At 33.5% G+C, this 26,338-nt stretch overlaps 1 protein-coding gene and 1 long non-coding RNA gene across 15 annotated transcripts in view; one reads left to right on the forward strand and one right to left on the reverse strand.

Annotated features, from left to right (window-relative positions):
- Positions 1 to 26,338, forward strand: part of LOC105471108 (transmembrane protein 232) — a 306,948-nt gene that overhangs the window by 63,171 nt on the left and 217,439 nt on the right. For 11 of the 12 annotated variants that reach the window (XM_071098619.1, XM_071098622.1, XM_071098621.1 and 8 more), the window contains 3 exons: positions 2,606 to 2,742; positions 24,373 to 24,484; positions 25,752 to 25,857. In XM_071098619.1, coding sequence (XP_070954720.1) covers positions 2,624 to 2,742; positions 24,373 to 24,484; positions 25,752 to 25,857 — 337 coding nt within the window. In that variant the 5' untranslated portion in view covers positions 2,606 to 2,623. Of the gene's footprint in view, positions 1 to 2,605; positions 2,743 to 24,372; positions 24,485 to 25,751; positions 25,858 to 26,338 lie in introns of those variants that run through there. The other variant, XM_011723477.3, reaches the window with a different exon arrangement.
- LOC105471107 (uncharacterized) overlaps positions 1 to 26,338 on the reverse strand; it is a 71,461-nt gene that overhangs the window by 27,451 nt on the left and 17,672 nt on the right. Inside the window, exon 3 of one of the 3 annotated variants that reach the window (XR_011624801.1) lies at positions 5,212 to 5,320. This is a non-coding gene — a long non-coding RNA (uncharacterized lncRNA). Of the gene's footprint in view, positions 1 to 5,211; positions 5,321 to 25,333; positions 25,481 to 26,338 lie in introns of those variants that run through there. The other 2 variants (XR_011624802.1, XR_980991.3) reach the window with 2 other exon arrangements.

A 26,338-nucleotide genomic window follows, 5' to 3' on the forward strand; every position in this document is an offset into this window, starting at 1 on the left:
TGCAATGTTTTGTGTTTTTATTATACTTTAAGTTCTGGGATACATGTGCAGAACATGCAGGTTTGTTAACATAGGTATATACATGCCATGGTGATTTGCTGCACCCATCAACCCATCGTCTACATTAGGTATTTCTCCTAATGCTATCCCCCCCTTGCCCCCCACCCCATGACTGACCTTGGTGTGTGATGTTCCCCTCCCTGTATCCATGTGTTCTCAGTGTTCAACTCCCATTTATGAGTGAGAACATGCGGTGTTTGGTTCTGTTCCTGTGTTAGTTTGCTGAGAATGATGGTTTCCAGCTTCATTCATGTCCCTGCAAAGGACATGAACTCATCCTTTTTATGTCTGCATGGTATTCCATGGTGTATATGTGTCACATTTTCTTTATCCAATCTATCATTGATAGGCATTTGGGTCGGTTCCAAGTCTTTGCTATTGTGAATAGTGCTACAATAAACATACATGTGCATGTGTCTTTTTAGTAGAATGATTTATAATCCTTTGGGTATATACTCAGTAATGGGATGGCTGGGTCCAATGGTATTTCTGGTTCTAAATCCTTGAGGAATCGCCACACTGTCTTCCACAATGGTTGAGCTAATTTACACTTCCACCAACAGTGTAAAAGCATTCTTATTTCTCCACATCCTCTCCAGCATCTGTTGTTTCCTGACTTTTTAATGATCACCATTCTAACTGGCATGAGATGGTATCTCATTGGGGTTTTGATTTGCATTTCTCTAATGACCGCGATGATGAGCTTTTTTTCATATGTTGGCCTCATATATGTCTTCTTTTGAGAAGTATCTGTTCATAGCTTTTGATGTTTTAGTCATGAAGTCTTTGGTGGGCTTGCTTTTATAGCCTCATGAGTTTCTTTTGGTCTTCTTTTGAAGATGTTTTCTTTTCCTTAAAAGAAATGTCTTACCTTCATAATTTTTTATAATTTATCTTTAGTTAAACACCTTACCTTCATAATTTTTTATAATTCACAATAAGCACTTGTCAAATTTGCAAAATTTGTTACTAGATTTATCAAATTATCTCCCTTTGCAATTCCTACTTATTGAGTATTGTTCTTTTAGGCTGCATGTGCTTAGCTGTAGCTTATGATGCATTTTTATTGATAATATGAATTTGTTATTTTCCTGAGTGCATTTTAAGGTAGAAATGCCCAGTGTGATTTTGTTAGCTGTTAAAGAAAAATAAATGTCTGAAAATATTAATCCTGCTTGGGAATAACTTTTGTTTTACATTAGTTAGACCCAGTCTGGATGGCACTCGTGTATATAGCTCAGCACAGCTGCTGACTTAAAAAAAACCCATTTGTTTTATATTCTGATGAATGTGGATTATTAGAAGCAGATCTTGCTATATACCAATAGCAATAGACAATGACATTTTGTGTCTATGACCCATCTTTTGCTGGATATTTTCCCATTGCCGCTCAGATCTGCTTCCCATTCTTCTTCACTTCGCCCCTGTACTTTCTGGCTTCTAGTTTGGTTTGGCAAATGGGTAGCACAGGCAGATGACTAAAGTGGAGCATGCAAGGAGACTGAGATTGGAGTTTCTATCCTCCAGGCTCCCTCTTAGAGGGCAACCACAGTTTGACTGCATTTCTCTCTTAAAGGCCAAAGCTTTTTATTAAGCACATCTCCTCAATAGTTATTCTGTCTTGGTCTATCTTCCTCTTCAGCCCTAAGAGTGATAACAGTTTATTTTGTTCTGTCCCTGAGAACACAACCATCTTGTTTTATAGCTCTGCCCATGTCTTTGGAAAGAATTCCTTCATTCAGGTACCCTATTTGAGTGTGCGCTGCATTTCCTACCAAAACTTTGACTGATCTAATGATCAATTTTTAAATGTAGCTATTTAAAAAATGAAAGACAAAAAATGCAGTATAGATATGACTACCCATTTCATTACTTCATTTTGCTGACTAAAACTCCACTAAACACAAATAGGATGTCTTAGTTTTGGTTATGCACTCATAGAATATACTCAGATATGAATCAAAAGGAAAAAATTTCTGGGTGTAAAAAACAAGCAGAGAAAGCACTAACTATCTAAATGACAAAAAGACAGGAGACATGAAAAGGAGTTTACAAGAAACTTTAAAGAACAGACAACAGTGATATGATCACAAGTGATTACATAAAGTTTCCTATATACTAGGCTCATTCTAAGCAATTTACATGTATTGAACTATTTATTTCTCACAGGAACTCTATGAGGAAATACTATTCTCATTTTACAAGTGAGGAAACTGCGGCACAGAGCACTTAGTCTGGTTGTATAGCCTATTCTCTTAGCTACCGTGCCATGCTGCTCTTTCAATGATTTTGCTGATGAAACTGCTAAAGCATAATAAAGACTAGATATATAGATGGATACACTTGTAATAGTAACTTTTTGTCCTTATTTCCATAATATCCTTATAGTTTACTTATTTATTTAAATTCTTCCTTAGTATAGAATTATTCTTAAGCCTAACTTTAGTTCTTGCTATTCTTTTCCAAAAATAATGAATTTGCATAACATATTATTTGCTACTATGAGTACATTTGTATGCTAACATACATTTAATATTCCTTTTAGAATTTATGATTGGTGAATATGCCTGTTAACAAATCACCTATGATTAATACATATGGAGGCATATCTTCCCCTTATCATGAAGAGCTCTGGAAATTAAATTTTCAACATTTAAGTGGAGAAAGGAGTCATAAATCAAGGTAAGCTAGAAAATAATTATAGGACCCATATGTATTGTAGAGAATTTAAAAAATATGGAAAACTGTGAAAAATAAAAATTCACCCATAGTTCTCTAACCAAAGATTAAAATTTTAAAGTTTATTGTTTTTTAATAGCCTTGTTTATTACAATTATATGCTTTCTAAAATTTTGAATTCTATACTTTTTGTTTGAAATAATTATCTATACTCATATGTTTTCTTAATTTGTCATAATAATGCATACATTTCATGAGAAAATATTTGATAACTCCTGTATCATGAAGCATTCTATTTAGGTCTAAGATATTTGATATTTCAAATTTAGACAAAATAGAATGTTTTTCTATTTTGAAATATTTCAAATTATTTCCTTGGGATAAAGTTTCTACAACGAGTGCAAGAGCAATTTGAAAGAACTGTCACAAAGACTTTACAGTCACAAATAATGTACTTTTTCTAGTTGTTTTCTGTGGTATCCTTGTCCCAATACCATAGTGATCCATACTGTAAAAAAAGTGGCAGGAAAAGTTGTTATCCACCTAGAATCCTACAGAGAAGAAAATAAAATTCAAAGTGTATCATTAAAAAACTGAATGGTTTTGCTATTAGTCATATAAACATAATATGCTGAAGAAATATGTAAAACTGGTCAGTGCGTCTAAATGGTGAAGGATGCTACAAATAAAAAGCAACAGAACCTAAATATACAAACCGTGACTAGATCGTTCTGTTACTAATAGGATATAGATAAACAGCGGAAAAATATTTGTATTAAAATGTTCAGAGTAGTTTTAATTAATTTAAAAATTGAAAATAGCAAATGCTTTATAATGGAATGATCAAGTCAATTAAATATATCTGAATAGTAGAATACAATAGAAATGTTTATAAGAAAAAATTGAAACAGAAATTAGTATACAATGATTAAACTGATTATATCAAATGTGTATTATGGATACCACAATTCACCAAGAATGGAGTATAATCTTTTTCAGCCTACCAGATAGTAATAGATACTATGCTAGAAAGGAGCAGGTTAGATTCTTCATGTAAACAAATTTCAAAAGCCCTGGATTTAACAAAGCACAACTGTTTTCTTTACTCCAAAAGTTCTCAGCTTTTTTATTTGTTTATTTATTTATTTATTTATTTATTTTTAGAGACAGGGTCACCCAGGCTGGAATGCAGTGGCATGATTATAGCTTACTATAACCTTATTATAACCTATAGCTTACTATAATCCTGGGCTCAAGTGATCCTCCTGCCTCAGCCTCCTGAGCAACTGGCACCATGGGCACATGCCAGTATGGCTGGCTCATTTTAATTTTTTTTTTTTTTTGTGGAGATGGGGTCATGCTTTGTTGCCCAGTCTGGTCTTGAACTCCTGGCCTCAAGTGATCGGCACTCCTTTTCCTCCCAAAATGTTGGAATTACAGGCATGAGCCACTGTGCCTGGCTCAGTTTTAAAATATGCTCATGTGTAGTATAAGTCCGCATTAGGGGGACTGATACAGTTTGGCTCTGTGTCCCCATTCGAATATCATCTTGAATTATAATCCCCATGTGTCAAATGAGGGACCTGGTGGGAGGTGATTGGATCACAGGGATGGATTTCCCCTTGGCTGCTCTCATGATAGTAAGTGAGTCCTCATGCAATCTGGTTGTTTGGTAAGTGTCTGGTGCTTCCTCCTTCGCACTCTCTCCTGCCACCATGTAAGAGATGCCTTGCTTCCCCTTCCCCTTCTGCCATGATTGTAAATCTCCTGACGCCTCCCCAGCCATGCGGAACTGTGAGTCAATTAAACCTCTTTTGTTTATAAATTACCCAGTCTCAAGTGGTATCGCTGTAGCAGTGTGAGAATGGACTAATACAGAGACAGAGCTAGCCTTGCCACCACTACCTATACAACCTGCTTCATCAGGATGAACTCATGGAACACGTTTTAAGTATTATTAATTTCTGTTCAATGTCCAAATTTTTATTAGGAAAAATAACTTGCTAGATCAAAATGTGTTGTTAATAGATCAAAATTTCTTAAAAATTGTATGTGATTTTTAAGTTTTAAGAAATTGCTGAAAACTTAGAAATGTATAATGGCATACATGCCATAGAATTTAAGATGTTGGCATATTGTTATGGGCTGAATGTTTGTGTCCCCACACAATTCATATGTTGAAGTCCCAACCTCAATGTGTATTATGGCCGCTGTAATTCACAAAGAAGAGAGTGTGATCTCATGGCAAACCAGATCGTAATAGATATTATGCTAAAAAGGAGGGGTTTAGGTTCTTCATTTAAACAAATTTGAAAAGCCCTGGAGTTAACAAAGTGAAATTGTAACGCAGTTTGATGGTATTAGGAAGTGTGGCCTTTGGGAGGTAGTTGGGCATAGATGAGGTTATGATGGTGGAGTTCTCATGATGGGATTAGTGTCTTTACAAGAAAAGGAAGAGCTACCAGCACTTACTCTCTCCTCTGTGTGAGGTTGCAGCAAGAAGGCAGCTGTCTGCAAGCCAAGAACACAGCCCTCACCAATACCAGCCCATGCTGGCACCCTATCTTGGATTTCCCAGCTTCTGGAACATGAAGAAATAAAATGTTTAAGTCACCCAGTTTACACTGTTTTGTTATAGAAGCCCCAGTAGCCTGAGACACATATTGTTACATTTGTTTCAAATATTTTTCTTGAATAAAGAACACTTCAAGAACTACAGTTTCAGCTGTTTAACCCTATGTGCTTTCGACTATAGTAATTGTGGCATGTATCATTCCAGTTCATTTTTCTACTTTAATATACATGAATATGAAATTGTATTTTTCACATTTATTAATGTAATTCTACCTAATACATTTTTCTGTGACTTAGTTTTTTAAAAAATGCTGCATTTTAACTTTAATCCATATGGATAATTATGTATTTTCTCCATTTTAATGGCTGAGAAATTCTAATATAATAAATTTTCCTTATTTATTATTTTCCAAATTTTTGACAGCAAAATCAATGCCATAGTGAAAATCATTGCATATTTCTCCTTGTCTATGTGTGCAAGTGTTTCTTTTTTATATATTTTTACTTTTACAGACAGGGTCTTACTCTATGTCCCAGGCTGGAGTGCAGTGGCACAATCGTAGCTCACTGCAACCTCGAATTCCTGGGCTCAAGAGAGCCTCCTGCTTCAGCTTCTGGAGTAGCTAGAATCACAGGCACATGTAACCATACCTGGATAAAGAAAAAAGTTTTTTTTGTAGAGATGGAATTCGCTTCGTTGCTGAGGCTAGTTTCAAACTCCTGACCTCAAATGGTCCTCACCCCTCAGCCTCCAAAAATTCTGGGTTATAGATGTGAGCCATTGTGCCCAGCTAAGTATAATTTTTGATTTATTATTTTAAAAAATTTACTTGATGCTTTCTATGGGTCTCCAAAAGCATCTGAAAAAAAAAAATACATACACACACACACAGAGACACATATTTCCTTCCCCAGTCTATAAGAGTATGAGAGGATCACTTCCCCTTGTCTTCACCAACACCTAACAGATCAGTTTGGGGAGACTTAACATCTTTATCATAACCATATTATAATTTAGAAACATGGCATATCTCTTCATTTATTTATTTATAAAAATTTTCTCAATACAGTTTTAGTGTTTTTATTTTTATATGGGTATTGTCTTAGATTTCTTAATTTTTGACAGCATAATAGGTCAAAAGTGACACTTATAACGAATTTTCTAAGATTCCCTAATAACTATGTGACTATCTTTTTATGTTTGTTGCTGTTAGAATTACTTCTATGTGTTGTCTTATTCTTATTAATATGTTGGTATTATTAAATATTTATTGTAAATTCTCCCAAGGTATGCCTTATCCTTTAACTTTGTTTTAGTTGTGCCTTTACTTACATGGAAGTCTTAAAAATTGTTATAGTTATTATGTTTTTAAGATTCATTAATGTTGTTGAGTGTAGCTATGTCATTTTTATTGTTTGTTTTTCATTTCACTGTTGCATTTTATTAACATACTGAAAATTATCCATTAATTCTGTTAATTTTGGACATTTCAATTATTTTCAGTTCATGGTTATTATGAACAATGTTTCATACATTCCCGTATGGGCAATTTGCTTCATTGCTGAGGCTAGTTTCAAACTCCTGACCTCAAATGGTCCTCACCCCTCAGCCTCCAAAAATTCTGGGTTATAGATGTGAGCCATTGTGCCCAGCTAAGTATAATTTTTGATTTATTATTTTAAAAAATTTACTTGATGCTTTCTATGGGTCTCCAAAAGTATCTGAAAAAAAAAAATACACACACACACACACACACACACACACAGACATCTTAATGTACAGACTTATGAGTGGAATTGCTGGGTCAGAGGATATGTATATAAAATTTAGTGACTAGAACATAGTAATTTTTATAAAGTCAGATATCTCAATCTTTTAGGATTAGCCTTTTTTTTTTCCTGTATTTTGGTTAAAAAAATCTTTCCCAACCACAAGATCATGTAGATAGTCTTGTATATTATTTTCTAAAAACCTTATTGTTTTCTCTTTCATGTCTGTAATCTATGTGGAAATTTTTATAAATAATATTAAACACAAGTCTGATTTTCTTTTTAAAATGTGCATAGTCAATTCATCAATACCACAAAAGGAAAAAATCCTTTCTCCACTATTTCTGTAGTACAATTATTGTATAACTCATGCGTTCACATGTAATTGATATGCTTAACTGCTCTATATTCTGCTTCACTGGCCCATTTGTCTAATTCCACACCAACATCACACTGCCTTAATTACTATGGTTTGGTAATAACATTTAATAGTCAATATGATAGATTTTTCCAAACTTGTTTTTCTTCAGTGGTATCTTGCACATTAATTTTGAAACCAGCTTGTCATAATTTTTCTTTTCAAAAAAATGCAGGGAGTTTTTAATTGGATTTTTCAGAATCTATAGATCAATTTGGGGAGAAAACATCTTTATCATAACTATATTCTAATTTATAAACATGGTATATCTCTTCATTTATTAGTTATTTATAAAATTTTCTTAATACAGTTTTACTTCTTTTTTCATATGGATATTGTCCATCATTCTCATAGCAGTATCGTTCACAGAGGCATTGTTAGATTTATTTCTATGTATTTAGTATTTTTGATGCCATTTATAGATTATATGCATATATAGATTTCTAAAATTTGTATTTTCTAACTTTTTTTTTACCAGAAAAAGAAGTAAAGTTTTATATATTGATTTTACACACACAAATATTGCTAAATTTCCTTATTAATTCTGAATATTTTTGTCTCCGTATTGACTTAAAAGGAATATTCTAAACATTTGACTGACAAGGGACTATTAACCAGAATATATAAAGAACTCAAACACCCTAATAACAATATCCCAAATCATCTAATTGAAATATGGGCAACAGATCTGAGTAGACATTTCTCAAAAAAAGACATACAAGCTGGGCGCGGTGGCACATGCCTGTAATCCCAGCACTGTGAGAGGCCGAGGCCGGCGGATCATGAGGTCAGGAAATGGAGACCATCCTGGCGAACACGGTGAAACCCCGTCTCTACTAAAAATACAAAAAATTAGCCGGGCGTGGTGGCCGGCGCCTGTAGTTCCGGCTACTTGGGAGGCTGAGGCAGGAGAATGGTGTGAACCCGGGAGGCGGAGCTTGCAGTGAGCCGAGATCGCACCACTGCACTCCAGCCTGGGCTACAGAGCAAGACTCTGTCTCAAAAAAAAAAAAAAAAGACATACAAATGGCCAACAGATATATGAAAAAATTCTCAAAATCACTAATCATCAGAGAAATGTAAACTAAACCCACAATGATATATTATCTCACCCCAACTAAACTGGCGTTTATTAGAAAGACAGTAATGGATGCTGGTCCATATGGAGAAAGAGGAATGCTCCTACACGGTTGGTGGGAATGTAAATTAGCATAACCATTATGGAAAACAGGATGGAGGTTCCTCAGAAAACCAAAAATAGAATTGTCATATCATCCCATAATCCCACTGCTGGATATGTGTCCAAAAGAAGGGAAATTAGCAGATTAAAGAGCTATCTGGGCTGGGCAGGGTGGCGTGCTGGGCACCCGTTATCCCAGCATTTTGGGAGGCTCGGTTGAGTGGATTGCTTGAGCCCAGGAGTTTGAGATCAGTCTGGGTAACATGACAAAACCCGCCTCTACAAAAATTACAAAAATCAGCCAGGTGGCTGGGCGCGGTGGCTCACATCTGTAATCCCAGCACTTTGGGAGGCGGAGGTGGGCGGATCACGAGGTCAGAAGATCGAGACCATCCTAGCTAACACGGTGAAACCCCGTGTTAGCTAAATACAAAAAATAAGCCGGGCGTGGTGGCAGGCGCCTGTAGTCCCAGCTACTGACCCAGGAGGTGGAGCTTGTAGTGAGCCGAGATGGCGCCACTGCACTCCAGCCTGGGCGACAGAGACTCTGTCTGAAAAAAATAAATAAATAAAATAAATAAATAAATCAGCCAGGCATGTTGGTGTGCACTTGTAGTCCCAGCTACCCAGGAAGCTGAGGTGGGGGAATTACTTGAGACCTGGAGGTAGAGATTGCAGTGAGCCAAGACTGCAGCACTGCATTTTAGCCTGGGCCACAGAGCAAGACCCTACCTCAAAAAAAGAAACAATAAAAGAGATATCTGTTTTCTCACATTAATTGTAGCATTAGTCACAATAGCCAAGATGTGGAATCAATCTAAGTTTCCATGCATGATAAATCGGTAAAGAAAATGTGATATATGTACACAATGGAATATTATTAAACCATAAAAGAATCAAATCCTGTCACTTGCAACAACATTGGTGGAACAGGAAGACATTATGTTAAGTAAAATAATTCAGGCACAGAAAAATACCGCTGTTGTCACTCGTATGTGTGTTCTAAAATAAATTGATCTCATAAAGGTAGAGAGTAGAATGATGGTTACCAGAAGCTGGGAAGGTTGAAGAGGTGGGGAAGAAGAGAGGTTGGTTAATGGGGACAACATACAGTTAAATAGAAGGAATAAGATCTAGTGTTTAAGAGCGTAATAGGGTGACTCTACTTAACAACAATTTATTGTATATTTCAAAATTACTAAAAGAGTGATATTGCAATGTTCCTAACACAAATAAATGATAAATACTAGAGGTGGTGGATATTATAATTAACCCTGATTTGATCATTAAATATTGTATGTTCGTATCAAAATATCACATATATCTCATAAATATGTACAGCTATGTATCCACAATCATGAAAAATAAAAAATAATAAAGCAAAAGGTAAATCTAAGTATGTTTGTTTTTTAAAAAGTATAATATTTTTTCTCAAACTTTATCTGGTATTCTACTTTATGTGTTTTATAATTTATCTCCACTAAAGTTTATTACCATTTTAAGTAATCAGTGTTCCTTTTTATTTTATTTCCTGTTTACCATTTTCATTGCTTTTTAACTCTTCTTTCTTCTTAGGCCTCCTTTCTGGACTTGTTTATTATTTGCCTGCTGTAAGATATTTTGAATTTTCCTTACTGTCAACAACAAAAATCTCTGAATATATATTTTGTTTGTCTGAATATATTTTTTATTCTTATTCTTGAAAAATATTTAAAACTAAACATAAAATATCTTTGAGCAATTATTACTTTTATTCTTTTTTCCTCTAGAACATTGTTGGTATCATTTCACTATCTTACAGTTTCCATTATTGCTGTTGAGAAGTTAGCTGAAATTTTAATGTCATTTCTTTAAGATTATGTTGGCTTCCTTCCCCCCAAACCTGGCAATTTTAAGTTTCTTATTGTCTTCTGTTTTCTTCAGTTTTACTCTGATGTGTCAGAATATAATGTTAAAAATTATCTTACTTAGATTTGATGGAACTTTTTGAATCTGTGGATGTATCTTTCATCATTCCTGAAAAATTATTGGGTATTGTTTATACATATATTGCATTGACAACCCCGTTTTTTCTTTTCTCTCCTTCTGAGACTATTGAATATATGTGTATGATATCATCTCATTAAATCTGTTACATCTTTTATTCTTTCTTCTCCATTTTCCAAATTTTTATCACTTTCTACTGTATTTTGAACAATTTATTCTGATCTGCGATTTGTCTTTCATGTGACTCATTTTTCCCATTCTCAAATGTATCCATTGAATTAAAAAATTATATCTTACATTCTATTAATTTATTTAGTTTTCCTCAAATCTGTTATGTAGACTTAACGTTTCGGGTTCCCCGCAGATCTTTTTAAGCCTGTGGTGGGATGAGCATGATAATTTTATAATATATGTCTGATTATTTCAGTGACTGGAGTCTTAGTAGGTTTGTTGTTTCTGCTTGTTCTCATTTCTGCCATATTTTTCCTTGTATCTTGTCATTACTCACTTTCCTTTGGATGGAAAATATTTCTGCATGTTTTTTGAGAACTAAGATAAATGCGTCCTCCTCTAGAGAATCTTTGCATTAGCTTCTCTGCCAGGCACCTGTAAGTGTACCAGCCTGGGACAACTGAAACTAAATTCACTGCCTGAGTTTTCTTGGCCAACAATCTATGTTTGTCTAGGGTGTAAATCTGTGTCAGGACCAATCTTCTCAGCAACAGTTCTTTTTCTTTTCCATCCTCATTCTTTTTCTGCTAGACGCCAAGGTAGCCTTCTATGTGGCTTCCTGAGGTTAGGAAGAGGGGATCTTGCAAGATACTACATACTTTATGCAGATAATCCTAAAAGAAACTATACTACAATTATTATTATTATTAATTTATCCACTGACACCTGCTTTGGTCACTCAGACTTGACTCCTTTCCTAACACCTGTATCTCCACTCGAACTAGCTGACATACAGAGTTCTCTGGCAAAAACACATATTATGGGAAGAAGATAAGCATGTCTAGGGTTCTATTCCATTTCCTTGTTTGAGGTATTGTTGCCTTACATTTCTGGTGAGCTCTTCCCCAAGAAGTGATGTCCTTGCTTTCATCAAACATTTCGTTGTGGCTTCAGTGGAAGATTAACCCATTGTCAAAAAGAAATTTTTATGCATGGTTTTAAGATGAATCTATCAGACTCATTTACTTTTACTTTCATTGGCTAATGACGAAGATAAACTTTGAAGCTCTTTTTTTTTTTTTTTAAGCCAAATAATGCAGGCAGTTTGTCCATCTTCGGTAGTTAAATACATAAATTTGGATATTGTTGCCTCTGCCTACCAATTAACCCTCTTTGGGATTAATAATTACATTTCACAAGAGATGACATTACACTTGAGAACCTTAGTTGTTTCTAAGTGGGCTTCTTACAGACAACCTTGAAAAGATAATGACTGTTACCAAATGCAGAATAGAATGTTTCCAAGTATAAAAGCAATCATTTAGAAAAGGAAGTAGGATTTTACTCTTGAAAATATTTTCGGCCTTCAATTTTCTTCTAAATGGCTGTCTGCTCAAAATTCGGTGGGTGTCAACAGTCCCCTCTCCCCTAATCTGTTTAGGGTTCTCTTTATTCTTATAAGCTACTAAGAAGGAGGGCTTGCATTTCAAAGCTTAAGACAGTTGCTAAGATTGAAACAGAAAAGTAAAATCTAAAGAAACACAAAGGCAATAAAAGAACATGTAAAACCATAGATATTTTTAGAAATGAAATGAGGACTGTATTCTGGTTTCATACCATAAAGCCTTTGGATATCTATAATGTGATGATGCTGTAATCAATCACACAGGCATCAGGATGACAGAGGATATTTCCAGTGTCTGACTCAAAAGCCCAGACCCCAAACCAATGAGTCAGAAATGACAAATTCAGGGGAGGTATTCATAGAATAAATTTCTGCAGGTGTTCACATCACCTGCTCTTTATTTATGCCCTTCAGATTATTAAATCTGTCCCTGAATTCCTCAAACATTCAAACGTAATATACACACCAAAAGGAGCAGACCTTCCTTTTATTCTTCTGCTACTTCTGATACTTAGGAGAAACCATATTAATTGTTATTTGAAGTTTATATATCAATTCCATTTTTTTTACCTTTTCATAGTACCAAACTTATCAAAAGAGTAGTCAATATTTAATATTTTTCTTTTTAAAATCCATATATTGATTAGCACCCTAAAATCTGGGTTCTGTTTTTCTGTAATGAAATTGCTGTCTTAAGGATCTCTACCACTTTAAACATGTATATTTCTTTGTGGTGACAACATTCAAAATCTTTTCTTCTAGCTATCTTGAAATATTCAATACACTGTTACTTACTATAGTCACCCTACTGTGTAATAGAACACCAAAACAAATTCTTCTTAACTGTAACTTTGTACCCATTGACCAACCTCTCCCAGTTCCCCGCAACCTCGACCCTCCCCAGCCTCTGATAACAACAATTCTACTCTCTAATTCTATGAAATAAGCTTTTTAAGATTCCATATGAGTGAGATCACGTGGTGTTTATCCTTCTGTGCTTTAACGTAGTGACATAGTGTTATCCAGGTTCATTCATGTTATTGCAAATGACAGGATTTCATTCTGTTTTATGACTTTATAGTATTCCACCACACACACACACACACACACACACACACACACACACACAGATATATATCCATTCATCATTAGATGGGCATATAGGTTGATTCTATGTCTTGGTTACTGTGAATAGTGTTGCAATAAACATGGGTGTACAGATGTCTCTTCCACATACTGATTACATTTTCTTTGGATATATACCCAGTAATGGGATTGCTGGATTATATGGCAGTTCTATTTTTAGGTTTTTGAGAAACCTCTATATGTTATTCATTATGGCTGTACTAACTTACATTCCCACCAACAATGTATGAGTTCTCTTTTCTTCTATTTGTTATTTTTGATAATAGCCATTCTAGCTGGGATGAGGTGGCTTTCAATGTTGTTACCACAAAGAAATGATAAATATTGAAAGTGATGTATATGGCAATTACCCCAATTTTATCATTAAGCTATGTACACATGCACTGAAACATCACATTTTATCCCATAAATATGTACAATTATTAGGTGTCAGTTATAAATAAAAATTAAATTAAAAATATCTCCACTGACTTTTAAAATATTAACTCTAATGGTTTTCTTTTTGTATTTAGTCTTGATATTTCTGTGGATGTACATTTGCCATCATTGTCTTTATCTTTAATGTATTCTTTGATATCTCAGTCTAGGATACTTGTTTGTATGAAACAGGCACACAATCAAACTAACTCAAGCAAAAAAAAAAAAAAAACAAAACAATTAACATAAGGATATAAGGCTGTGTTGTGGAACTTGAGAGCAGAAAGTATAGCTAGGCCTTTCCCCCTCATTCAGTACTCTTAACACACGTGGAGATAAAATGGCCAGCTTGGCAGATATAGTCTGCATGTGCACTACGATAAACTTGAAAAGGATTAAAAACTCTAGATTTACATCAGTTAATCATTTGGCAAATGTTGATTGGGGGTTAAAATGGTGAACATGCAGCTGTCTGAAATTGGAGGTGCTTTGTTATTTGCTGTCTTGAAAAAGCTGTCAGCAAAAGCCACAGGTTTTGGCTCTACATAACCTTTCAGTTCTAACCTCAACCAATTAAAGTATTGTTTTATTTAAAATCCTTAGAGAACTGAATTGGCCCAGCTGGCATCACATGTCTACTGTGACAAAATCAGCAATGGCCAGGGTACATGAAGTCATATGGACTAATATAGAACTTAGGCCCCAGTGCAGCAGGGACTGTTAAAAGTGAACACTTTTCAGAGAAGGAATTTGCACCCCATATTTTATATACATCTCAATTCCATTGTAGTACTTTCCTAAATCTCCTCTTATATTTATTGTTTCTTTTTTCCCTCTTGCTTCCTAACTCTGGGATTTACCAAACAAAAACTTTCCTTTGATTGATTATTTTTTTCCTTAGTATTCTTCCTCTTGAAATTTTAAGACTTTGATCATCACTGATATGTAGGTGAATCTGAAATCTTTATTTCCAGATCTTATCCAATTCCTAATGCTTGACTTACAAGTCCTTTTGGATTATAAACCTTTCTACTTGGATGTCTCATAGGTAAATCATCCTATGTCCAGAATGGCACAGATCATCTGCTCAGATTCCTCCCGTCCAATTCTCTTGATGTCATCTTCCTACTTCCAGTCATGTGGGCCAAAAACATTGAGTTTATCTGTGTGCTTGGCATCATGATTTCTTTTCTCATATTCCATTATTCATCAAGCCCTATTGATTTAGCTAGATCAATTTCAACTTGATTTAGCTTGACCTCCACCTAATCTCTAAATTCTAGGTGATCATGTGCCCAGGAAAAAGCAGAGAAAGAACTTTGAAAGGACAACTGCTATTCTGCCCTTTCCATCTCCTGCCTAGTCTTCAAGGCTCACCTGCTATTTCCACAAAGAAGCTTTTTCTGAATCTCACCAAAAAGAGTAATGCTTATAACTAACAGTTTTCTAGCACTGAATATATGCCAGGAACTAGGCTGTGTGACTTGATTTGATGCTTTCCAAAATTCTGCAAGATCTTTTCACTATTTCTACAGATGGAAAATTGTAGCTCCCACAGATTAAGTGATTCAGCAAAGATTATAGGACATGGGAGTTCTGGAATCATGATCTCTACTTCTAAACTCCCACAGAGTTTTATTTCTTTTTTAAAGAACATCTCCTTATGTTGCATCACTGTGAAGTGTCTCACTTCCCTCCCAGAATGGGAACTGCCTGAGGCCAGACCTGATTTCTCTTCTAGCACTCATGGTATCTAGCAAAATATTTTGTATGTAGGTGGCTTTCATTAAATAGTCATTGAACAAATGAATTGTCAGCTAAAAAAAGTTCTAAATTCACAGATAATGTAAATATAGTCAGTTTGGATGGAGTGCCTATTTAACCAGGAGACATCAGTATAAATATTTTATAAATAAAATTAGAATGATCTTTATTTACTGTCTGTTCCACAGGACTGCTCTTACATATTTAGACTAGATTATCTTTGTGAAATCCTTTGATATTTCAGAGATATTGGAATGCATAAAGCTGAAGTCTGTTTTTTGAAATGCCTGTATTTACTTTATAAAAGTTTCCCTTTGCTTCTTACCAGGTGTTATATATGTCACTAAATAAGTTTTAATTTTTACAATAATGTCTATTGTGGTGGGCAGGAATTGGTTAAAATAGCTATGTTTATTTCTCACTAAATATTTAACATGATCTGTAGGAGACCAATTAAAGGACTCAGGATTTATATAGAAAGTTAAAAATAATTAGCTTTCCATGTTTTCAATGATGTATTACAAGCCATAATCCATACTGACAAATGTTTGACAAACCTAAAATTATTATACAATGTAGTTTGAGCATAGAAATTGAATTAGATATTATTTTCATCCTAAGCCTGCATTTTGCTTTAGAAATAAAATGACATAACTATACTTTCCCTAGAGCCTATGAAAAAGCTGAAGTAAACTATCTAATTTCAGAAAATGTAATTTTAATTTGTATTTGAAACCCTGGATAGTGTGTGTGTTTTGTGTGCTTGGGGGTTGTCTGTGGTTGGTAATGAGGAAATCTAATTGAATTGAATTTACTATTATTTTAAAAGAAGAATGAATTGCACATTATTATACTATAAATCATTCTTAGGGATCTTAGAAAGACAGCTAAATGCAAAGACTTTGAGTCAGACAGTTCATTTCAAATTTGGCTCAGTTTACTTTCAAGATATAACTTTGAGTGTGATACTTAAACTCTGTCAACCTATTTCTTCTTGTAAAACAAAGTACATTTTATACATTTCAAGCAGTATATATAAAGCAAACACCAGATTTTCATTAAGGAAATTCTATATACAACAGTAAAGAGAAACTTAAGCAACTAAAGTTACATCAAGTATTATAAGGCAGGTACATTAATATTACATTATGGGGCAGATTTTTGTAGGCTTTAGAGGTAGACTTGCGTGAGTTTCTGGCCCTTTGTAATTATGTGACCTAAAGCACAGTTTCTTCATTTCCACTGCCTCCACCACTTGCCCCACCCCATGAACATGCTTGAATTCGTGTCATTCTGCCACACATTCCTACTGGTGCCCCTGTTTCTGCTCTCACCCCCTTGTTCTCTGAACAGCAGTCTCAGTAATGTTTTAAGAATGTTAATAAAATTGTGTCATGCTCCAATTTTAGCCCTGTAATATCTTTCCATTACATCCAGAGTAAAACACAAACTCTACCCCATGGTTTAAATACCCTGAGAGAACTTGTCCCTAGCCTGCTCCTTGATCTCTTAACCTCTTTCTTTTCTGTTCTTTCCCTCCCTCCTCCCTCCCTCCCTCCCTTCCTTCCTTCCCCCACTCTTGTTTTTCTAAGTCTTTTGTTTTCTGTCTCTTGCTTTCTGTCTCTTTCTCATTTCAACTCAAATGTCTCTCCCTCAAGTATTTAAAAAAGTATTTTTTTAATCTGCTATAATTAAATACATGCATACTCTTGTAATTAAAAGTATAAACACTCATATTTTTTTGCTGTGAAATGCTAACACACATACAAAAGACTATATGAACATAAATATAATGATTAATGAATTATTATAAATCAAATACTTGTGTATTGACCAAGTGAAGAAATAAAATAACTTTCAGAAACTTTTTATGTAACCCTTTTAAATAAAGAAATCCTAGTGCTGTCTTCATCAACATATAAACCAATTAAAAAGTCTTCTCTCCTTAACTTTTTTTACTCTCTCAAAGTTTCTTTTTCTTTACAGTTTTATGCTTTATATAAATGTAATATTGTGGGGGTATATTCTTTTGTGTCTGGATTAGCTGTATGTTTGTAAGATCATCTATATTGTTGCAGTTTGTTTATTTTTATTCCCTTAACATTGAATACTTACCTTTGGGCCTTCAAACTCAACTAGACAGACTAATATGATTATTATAGGCCACACTAACTGCTGACCTCACTTAGCAGGATACAGCACAGGGAAGAGCATGTCAGCACACCAGTAACTGTTTACTTTCTGAAAGAGTTCTCAACAGAACAGAAATGGGAGCTAGTCTTCTGTAGCTACTCCAAATGACTGTGTGTGTAAGAATGTGAGACTTAGAGAGCTGAATATAATAGATAGATAACCTTAGAATCCTTTGTCCCAAAGTGGAATCAATGACTTAAAAAGTCCTGCAAAGAACATGCACTTAGGACAGCCCAAAGTTTCTCCTAATAACGTATTTATAGTTTATTAGCAGTCTAGGTATAATGTGTCAATCAGGAGGTTTTTTTTTTTTTTTTTTTTTTTTTCCTTACCATAAGTGGTGGTCCCAGTAACACAGCTGACATCTACTTTTCCTATGTTCTTAGGGGAATGGAATTAGAAAATAACCCAAGCTCAAATTTATGCATTATAAAAGGAAAGAACATTTTGCTTCACCCTTTATTCACAGACATACCATACTTTTTGGTTCACAAGATAGAATGTTGTTTGATTCCATGTTTTATCCCTTATGAAAAATGTTGCTGGGACCATTCTTATACATGTTCCCTGGTACATAGGACATATTTCTATTGTACATATATAAAGTTGTGATATTGCTAAGTCAGTTTGTATGTCTGTCTTGAATCATCTTGATAGAAAACACCCAACTGTTTTCCAGTTGGTGGTTTTACCAATTTACACAACCAGACGCAGTTTGTGAGAATTTCTATTACTCCATATTCTCTTCAGTTTCTGGTATTGGCATTCTTTTAAGTGTTAACCCTTCTGGTGAATGTGAAGTAGCATCTAATTTTGGTTTTAATTTGGATTTCCCTATTTATTATCTTGATGATTATTTCCATATTTATTGGCCACTTGGATTTCTTCATTTGTGAATTACCTTTTTAAGACTTTTCTCCATGTTTCTATTTATTGGGAGTTCTTTGTATGTTTTGTGTATGAGCCCTTTATCAATTACATGTTGAAAATTTGTTCTACCACTTAAAATTTTGCCTTTTCATTCTCTTATACTTTCTAATTCAGTTTTTGGAAGATGCAGTCTTATAGTAATAAAGTAATCATATGTATAATGTATTTATAAGCAGAGGTGGTAACCAAAATATTTAACTATAGATATAGTGTGAGGGTTGATAAAACAGAAGTGCACCTGTTGAATGTCAGGTCAGTATAAGGCTCTTTTTATGATGATGATTACTATTACTGCATTGGTTAGCACAACTAACATTTTATAGGAAGTAATGTGAAATGTCAATCAATAAAGGAATTATTGGATTTGTTGAAGTACATCTATATTCTGCATATTAGGATCAATTGAACTTTAGGAGCTGACTGTTGTAGTCTGGAAGGATGAAAATCCCAAAAATATAATTCTGTGAAATATTTTGAAAATTCTTTAAGTGATATTTATTTACATTTTTAAAAGGAGATTTATATGTGAAACATATAAAAATATGACAAAAAACTTCATAGGCCACTTTACACAAAATAAGCAATAATAACATACCTATTTTTGCAAGCATAAAGAGGTATATTAATGACCACTGCATAGTTATAACAGTTATGAGTGACAAACCATATTCATAAAAATTGGACAAAAGGACATGTGTAAGTGCATATTACTGTGGTTGGTAATTGTGTCCACCCAAATTTATAACTGTGGTCATCTGACATTCTTTGATGAACAACGTAAGTCTTGACAAGATTGGCACAAACTGTGATGGGTCAACAACACATGCACGGTAACCTAAAAGAACCAACATCTCAATATATTTTATCTTTCACAAATGCAGCTGTACAAAAAGGACATGTCTTCATTTACTGAGAAAGTTTTAGCATTTTTTTGTACACATACAGTGCTTGCACACAAAGTCAATGTTGTTATAGTGCACTTTTTTGTAGGCAAATTTGCAAAAAAAAATGCATAAAATGAATTATAACTCTCTGGAAGTCTCTATACAACTTGTACTTCCAGTATACCGTAGTAAAATATTTTTTAAAATGCTGATCATTTAAAATAGTTGAAAAAGACAAAAAAAAAAAAGAAGAAAAGAAGAAAAAAACACAAAACCTTTTCACATGCCTGTTGGCCATCCATATGTGTTCTTTTAAGAAATATCAATTCAGGTCCTCTGTACATTTTTTAATCAGGTCATTTCTTTTTGGCTATTGATTTCGGTTTCTTATATATTCTGGATATTAGCACCTTTCCAGATACATGGTTTGCAAGTATTTTCTATCAATCCATAGATTGCCTGTTCACTCTGTTGATTGTTTTTATACTGTGCACAAGATTTTTAGTTTGATGCAATCCCACTTGTCTAGTTTTGCTTTTGGGTTCATAGCCGAGAAATTATTGTGAAGACCAGTATCAAGAAGCATATTCCCTATGCATTCTTTTCATAGTTTTACAGTTTCTGGTCTTACATTTAAGTCTTTAAGTCATTTTGAATTGATTTTTGTATGTGGTGTGGGATAAAGGTCTAATTACATTCTTCTGCATGTGGGTATTCAGAGACTATCCTTTCCTCATTGTGTATTCTTTCCCATGTCAAAGATCAGTTGACTGTAGATATATGGATTTATTTCTGGATTTTCAATTCTGCTCCATTGGCTTTTAGGACTTTTTTTATGCCAGTACCATGTTGGTTTAATTGCTGTGGCTTTGTAATATTTTGAAGTCAGGAAATGTGATGCCTCCATCTTTGTTCATCTTGCATAAGATTGTTTTGTCTATTCAAGGTCTTTGTGGTTCCATATGAATGTTATTATTATTTCTGTAAAGAATGTTATTGGGATTTGATAGAAATTGAATTGAGTCTGTAGATCTCTTTGGGTAATATGGACATTTAAACAATACTGAGTTTTCCAATCCATGAACACAGGATGTCTTTCTATATCTTCTTTGTTTTTTACAGGTCTTTTTTTCTGTGTTTTCTGTAAATTGCTTTATCAATGTTTTATAATTTTCAGTGTACAGGTCTTTCACCTCTTTGATAAGTTTACTCCTTAGTATGTTATTATTTTTGTTGCTATTATAAATGGGATTGTTTTCTCCATTTCCTTTTTTGGATAGTTCATTGTTTATATATAGAAATGTTACTGATTATTGTATGTTCCCTTTTTTACCCTGCAACTTTATTGAATTCATTTATTAGTTCTAAGAGATTTTTGTGAATTATCTGGGAATGTCTACATATATGTCATTTGCAAGAAGAGATAATTTTCTTCTTTTCCAATTTGGATGCCTTTTATTTATTTTTTCTTACTTAATTGTTCTGGCTAAGACTTGCAGTACGATGATGAAAAGAAGTGGTAGAAGGGACATCCTTGTGTCTTAGAGGCAAAGTTTTCCATTTTCTTTCATTGATTATGGTATTGGCTGTGGGTTTTTGATACGATGGTCTTTATTGTGTAAAGTAAATTGAAGTAAATTCTTTTTACACCTGTTTTCTTGAGAATTGTAATCATGAATGGAAGTTAAACTTTGGCAAATGTTTTTTCTCTGTTGAAAGGCCCTTTTTTTTTCAGTAATATGGTATATTACACTGATTTATTTTCGTATGTTGAACCATTCTTGTACTCCAGGGGTAAATCTCACTTCGTCATGGTGTATAATTGTTTTAATTTGTTATTATATTTACTTTGCTAGTATTTTATTTATGATTTTTGCATTGACATTCACTAGGGATTTTGGCCTATAGTTTTCTTTACTTGTAGTGTCTTTGTATAGTTTCAGTATCAAGTTGATGCTGGCCTCATAAAATGAGTTTGGAAGCGTTCCTACTTGTATTTTTTGCAAGAGTTTAAGAGAGTTGGTAGTAATTCATCTTTGAATGTTTGGTTGAATTCAACCATGAAACCACCTGGTCCTGGGCTTTTCTTTGTTGGGAGGTTTTTCATTACTAATCTAATCTTGTTTTTCTATTGGTGTGTTTAGCCTTTCTATTTCATCTTGATTCAGTTTTGGTAGCTTGTAAATTTCTAGGAATTTATTCATTCTAGGTTATCCAATTTGTTGGTATATAATTGGTCATAATAGTTTCTTATGTTTCTGAGGCATCTGTTATAATGTTTTCACTTTCATTTCTGATTTTATTTATTTGACTTCTCTCTTTTTTCTTGATTATTGTAGCTAATGGTTTTTCAATTTTGTTTATTTTTTCAAGAAAACAACTCTTGGTTTTGTTGATTTTTAGTTTTTTATTCTTTAATTTATTTCTACTCTTAATATTTATTATTTCCTTCTTTCTGCAAACTTAGGATTATTCTTTTTATAGTTCCTTGAGGTATAAAGTTAAGCTGTTTTTTTTTCCAGTTATTTCTCCGCGTAATGTGAGTATTTATTGTTATAAACTTTTCTCTTATTACTGCTTTTTGCTGCATCCCAGAAGTTTTTGTAAAGTGTGTATATAGGTTGGTTGGTTTGTGAGCACTGAGAAAGATATGTAAAGATACACAATAAGTCATTAATCTTGGCTGTTAATCTTGACAGTTCAAATTGGAGGCAGTAGTGTTGGGAAGCAATCTATTAACTTTTACATTATGCATCTCTGAATGTTTGGGTTATTAAAAACAGCACTGTTATTTTCATATTTTAAAAAACATAATTCCTAATGATATTGTAAAAATTAAATGGATGATGGGCTATCTTTTTTAACTTCCAAACTCTTCATACAAATGAGAAGATTAAAGCTATTTTGGACACTTTATGTAGAGTAGGTTCACATAGATAAAAAATATGTTATCCCAGATGACTACTGAGAAACAATTTTCAGCCAGTGCTCACCAAATATCTTCAAAAGCAAGAATGGAATGAAAATCAGGAAATCAAAGATGAGGTTACTTATTTCAAAATGCCCAATTATCACAGACTTTGTATATTCTAACATGTGAACACTTCCTCTATTGTACTGCAAGCTCCATTAAGGCTGAATTATTTGTCTTTTTTGCTACTGTATTCCCAATGCAAAACTTAGTTCCTGATATATAGAAGACCGTCAATAAATTCTTAGTAAATGAATTAATAAATGCTTATTTTAAGATTGATATTTAACTGCCCATTTAAAAAATAGCAGTTAAAGGGTTATTTCATGAACTGCTCTGTACAGAACGTTCTTATCATTACCTCTGTTCAGCCTGTGATCATGTGGCACTGTTGTTATTTTTAGTAGATCTGTCTCCTCAGTAGGACTGTGAATTACTCAGGGACAAAATCTGATTTCTATTCATTTTTTTCTTTATCTCAGATAGCAACAAATTTAGCAAATTCTATTTCAGTAAATACAGTAATTTAAAATGTTTTATTTTTTCAGACTATTCTTTCTAATAGCATGACTCCAACAATAATTTTACTTCACAAAAACAAAGTTCATTGATTCTACTGTTCACTATTCCTTTGATATCACTTTGATCCCATGCCCATCTTCAATTTTGTGGTACATCCTTATTATCACTTCACTTATTCTCTTGCATACGCCTTCAACTTATTTGTCCTACTTTTCTTTGAAATTCTCATATACTCTCTCTACATTTTCTCTATGGGATCCATTTAATTCATAAGACTTTAAATTCCATGTGTATGCTAATGACTCGAATACTGATATATCTTGTCTGAATTTTCCCTGAAATTCAAACTCATATATCCAACTGCTCACACTCCATCTCCACTTGGATGGCCATGATAATCTCAAACATAACATGTCCAATACTAAAATTATTCTCTATCTTCACCCCACATCCACTCCTCTAACAGTTTTCCCCATCTTAGTAAATAGCAATTTAGACCCTCTAGTTACTCAGTTGAATCACGACTTCTTTCTTTCTCTCATGCCTAATTTCTGATTCATTGGCCAGTCTGGTTGGAGCTGAAGTCAAGACATACCCATTATCTAAACTCTTCTCCTTGTTTATATTCTATAATCCTGATCCAAGCCACTACTACGTCTCACCTAACTACATGTAAGCTCCCCCTTTTGCTACATCCCACCTCCCTACATGCTAATTCTTAATATAGCATTGGAGAAAATTGGTTAAAGCTCAAGTTAAATCATGCCACGCCTCTTCTCAAACCCTGCAGTAGTCTCCCATTTCATGTAGTTAATATGGCTACTTGCTACCTCTTTGACATTACTTTATACTTACACTTCTTTCTTCCCTTGCTCCCTCAAATCCAACCATGTTTGGGCTGATTCCACTTGCATAGAAGGAGTAGAAGTTTAACTTAAATGAATCAATGCTGATTTATGTGAGGAGACTAATCAGCCTTCAACATAATTGAAGCCATGCTGGATTTTATCTGAAGAAGGCTTATACCAACAAGACTTCTAGCAGTCATCTCAGAAACTTTTTCTCAGGGGCCACAAAGGTCTTTAAAAATGGGAATTATGTTTCTCAATCTAATAGTATGACAGGATCAATCCAGGAGGCTTGCATATATCTTTTACTGATTTTTTTGTGTGTGAAACGGTTTTATTAAGAAAGTATTTTTTTCTAGAATATAGTTATACATAGCCACTGGAAGTTGATTAATTGAAATTTGAAAATGATAGCTATAATTTTTGAATGTTAATTTTTCAATGTTTTATTTAGGCCAACATTTTCAATCACAAAAGAATTCATCTTGAGATTCAATCAAACACAAAATTCCAAAGAGAAGGAAGAATTGTTGGAACTAGCTAGAAAAATCATTCTCAGATGTAAGGTAATGGCATATCATTGGATTGTTCAGCATGTTAACTTCCTTTTCTAGTTGGTACATGATTACACATTCTAAAATATTGTAAGAAAAAATAGGAATACATCTTTCTTTAATTATAAGTAGGGATAGTTAAAATATTAATGCAAATTAAAGTTAAAGCTTATAACCAAATAATAAAAGCTCCTGTAAACTTTTGTGGAAATATACCAGTCCAGGAGCCCATAGCGAAATGTTAAGTCTGGCAAATAAATTTTTGATTATGAAAATTCTATTTTTTCTTAAAAAGTTAATTGAGATATACTGTGTCTCAAAGGAGAAAAAGGCCTTTCTGAACCTTCATATATATACGCATGAAGTACTCTGTTCTTTCTCTGTAACAAACTATTCTTCACCTGAATTGTGAAAAATATATTCTTTAAGAATATGACATTAATCCCCAAATTTACAAATAGATATCAAAATAGAACAGGAAGTAAAGTAAGTCCTTGCTTTTCCTTTTCTACATTGGATTCAGTTTAAATTTTACAGAGAAATAACATACGTATTTTGCTTTGATATGAATAATTCATTCAATAAAAGCTGCACAAAACTGGTGCATAAATTAAGCCACCTTTTTTGTGGTGTTGTAGTGGTTGTTATTTTCCAGTTCATGGCTGCCCATATATTTGAACATTTTTAAAAAAATTTGATTGGAAAAAGAGTATACTTTTGATACGTGTATATGCAGACAGGTGCCAGGAGGTGCATTCATCAGTGAACTTTTCTCCAATTGAACGAGTGTTCTCTGCAACAGTCCCAGGAGTGGGCACAATAAGGGAAGTGGAGCAATCCTGATCATCTCCCTCGTGTTCATTAACTTCTGCACATCAACAATGAAGTAACCAGGGTTTTCCAGCAAACTGGCATCAAACTCGCTTCTGTTTTATCACATTTCTTCAGTGTTTTTCCTCATAAAATAAAAATAAATGCATTCTCTTGGGGAAAAATTAGAAGTAATCACTAGACAGTAAAAAATGAGAATTATTTTCAGCAAATAGCTAATGATATTACTTATAGTATCAACATTTTTTACATCTTAGCACTAATACAGTTTGCATAAAATCTCCAAAAATTTGAGTAATAAAAGCAAAAATATAAAATTGTATACAACTCTGGCCACCGAGCATTAACTTCATAGAATGACTTTTGGAACACAACTAAGAGTTAAAAATTAATAAATATATAAAAGATGTACATTTTGATTTGTCTTTTTCATGCTTCCTCATAATAGAGAAAATTGGGTCTCAAAACCCTGGGCTCTGGGAAGCATGTGCATCTTCCTGCTGCATGGATTGAAGTAATATACCTGGCTCAATGCAAAGGGGAAATCCAAGATGGTATGTACTTTAAATTCTTATTAGGTATCCTAAGCATTTTCTAGATTATCAGTGAAGGCATAATTTGAGAACTTTAATTTTTAAAAATTGTGCAGAAGACAAGAAATTCTTCTACTCTATCGAAATACATTTTATTTTGAAAATTCATTTTGTAATTTAGAATTTATGATTTTAACTACTTAGCTTTTTAGTGATAAAATTATTTTCAAAACTTTACTCAGCATAGTCTTTATTACTTTTTTGCTAAAATTAGCAACTAATTAAAAACTAATATAAAATATCATTTAGTGATTTCCAATTACAATAGGCACTAGACTTTAGAGAAATTTGCTTCTTCATTTTATAATTATTACTTATAAAACATTAATCAAATGACCATTTGTTTTCCACTTATTTTAAATAGCAAGCTTTACTCATTACCTTTTCATTTATCACTCCTCGTTTATGCCTCCTTTAAAACATTCTCTAACTAATCTAAAAA

Source organism: Macaca nemestrina, chromosome 6 (genome assembly GCF_043159975.1).
Source record: "Macaca nemestrina isolate mMacNem1 chromosome 6, mMacNem.hap1, whole genome shotgun sequence".
Classification (NCBI taxonomy): domain Eukaryota; kingdom Metazoa; phylum Chordata; class Mammalia; order Primates; family Cercopithecidae; genus Macaca; species Macaca nemestrina.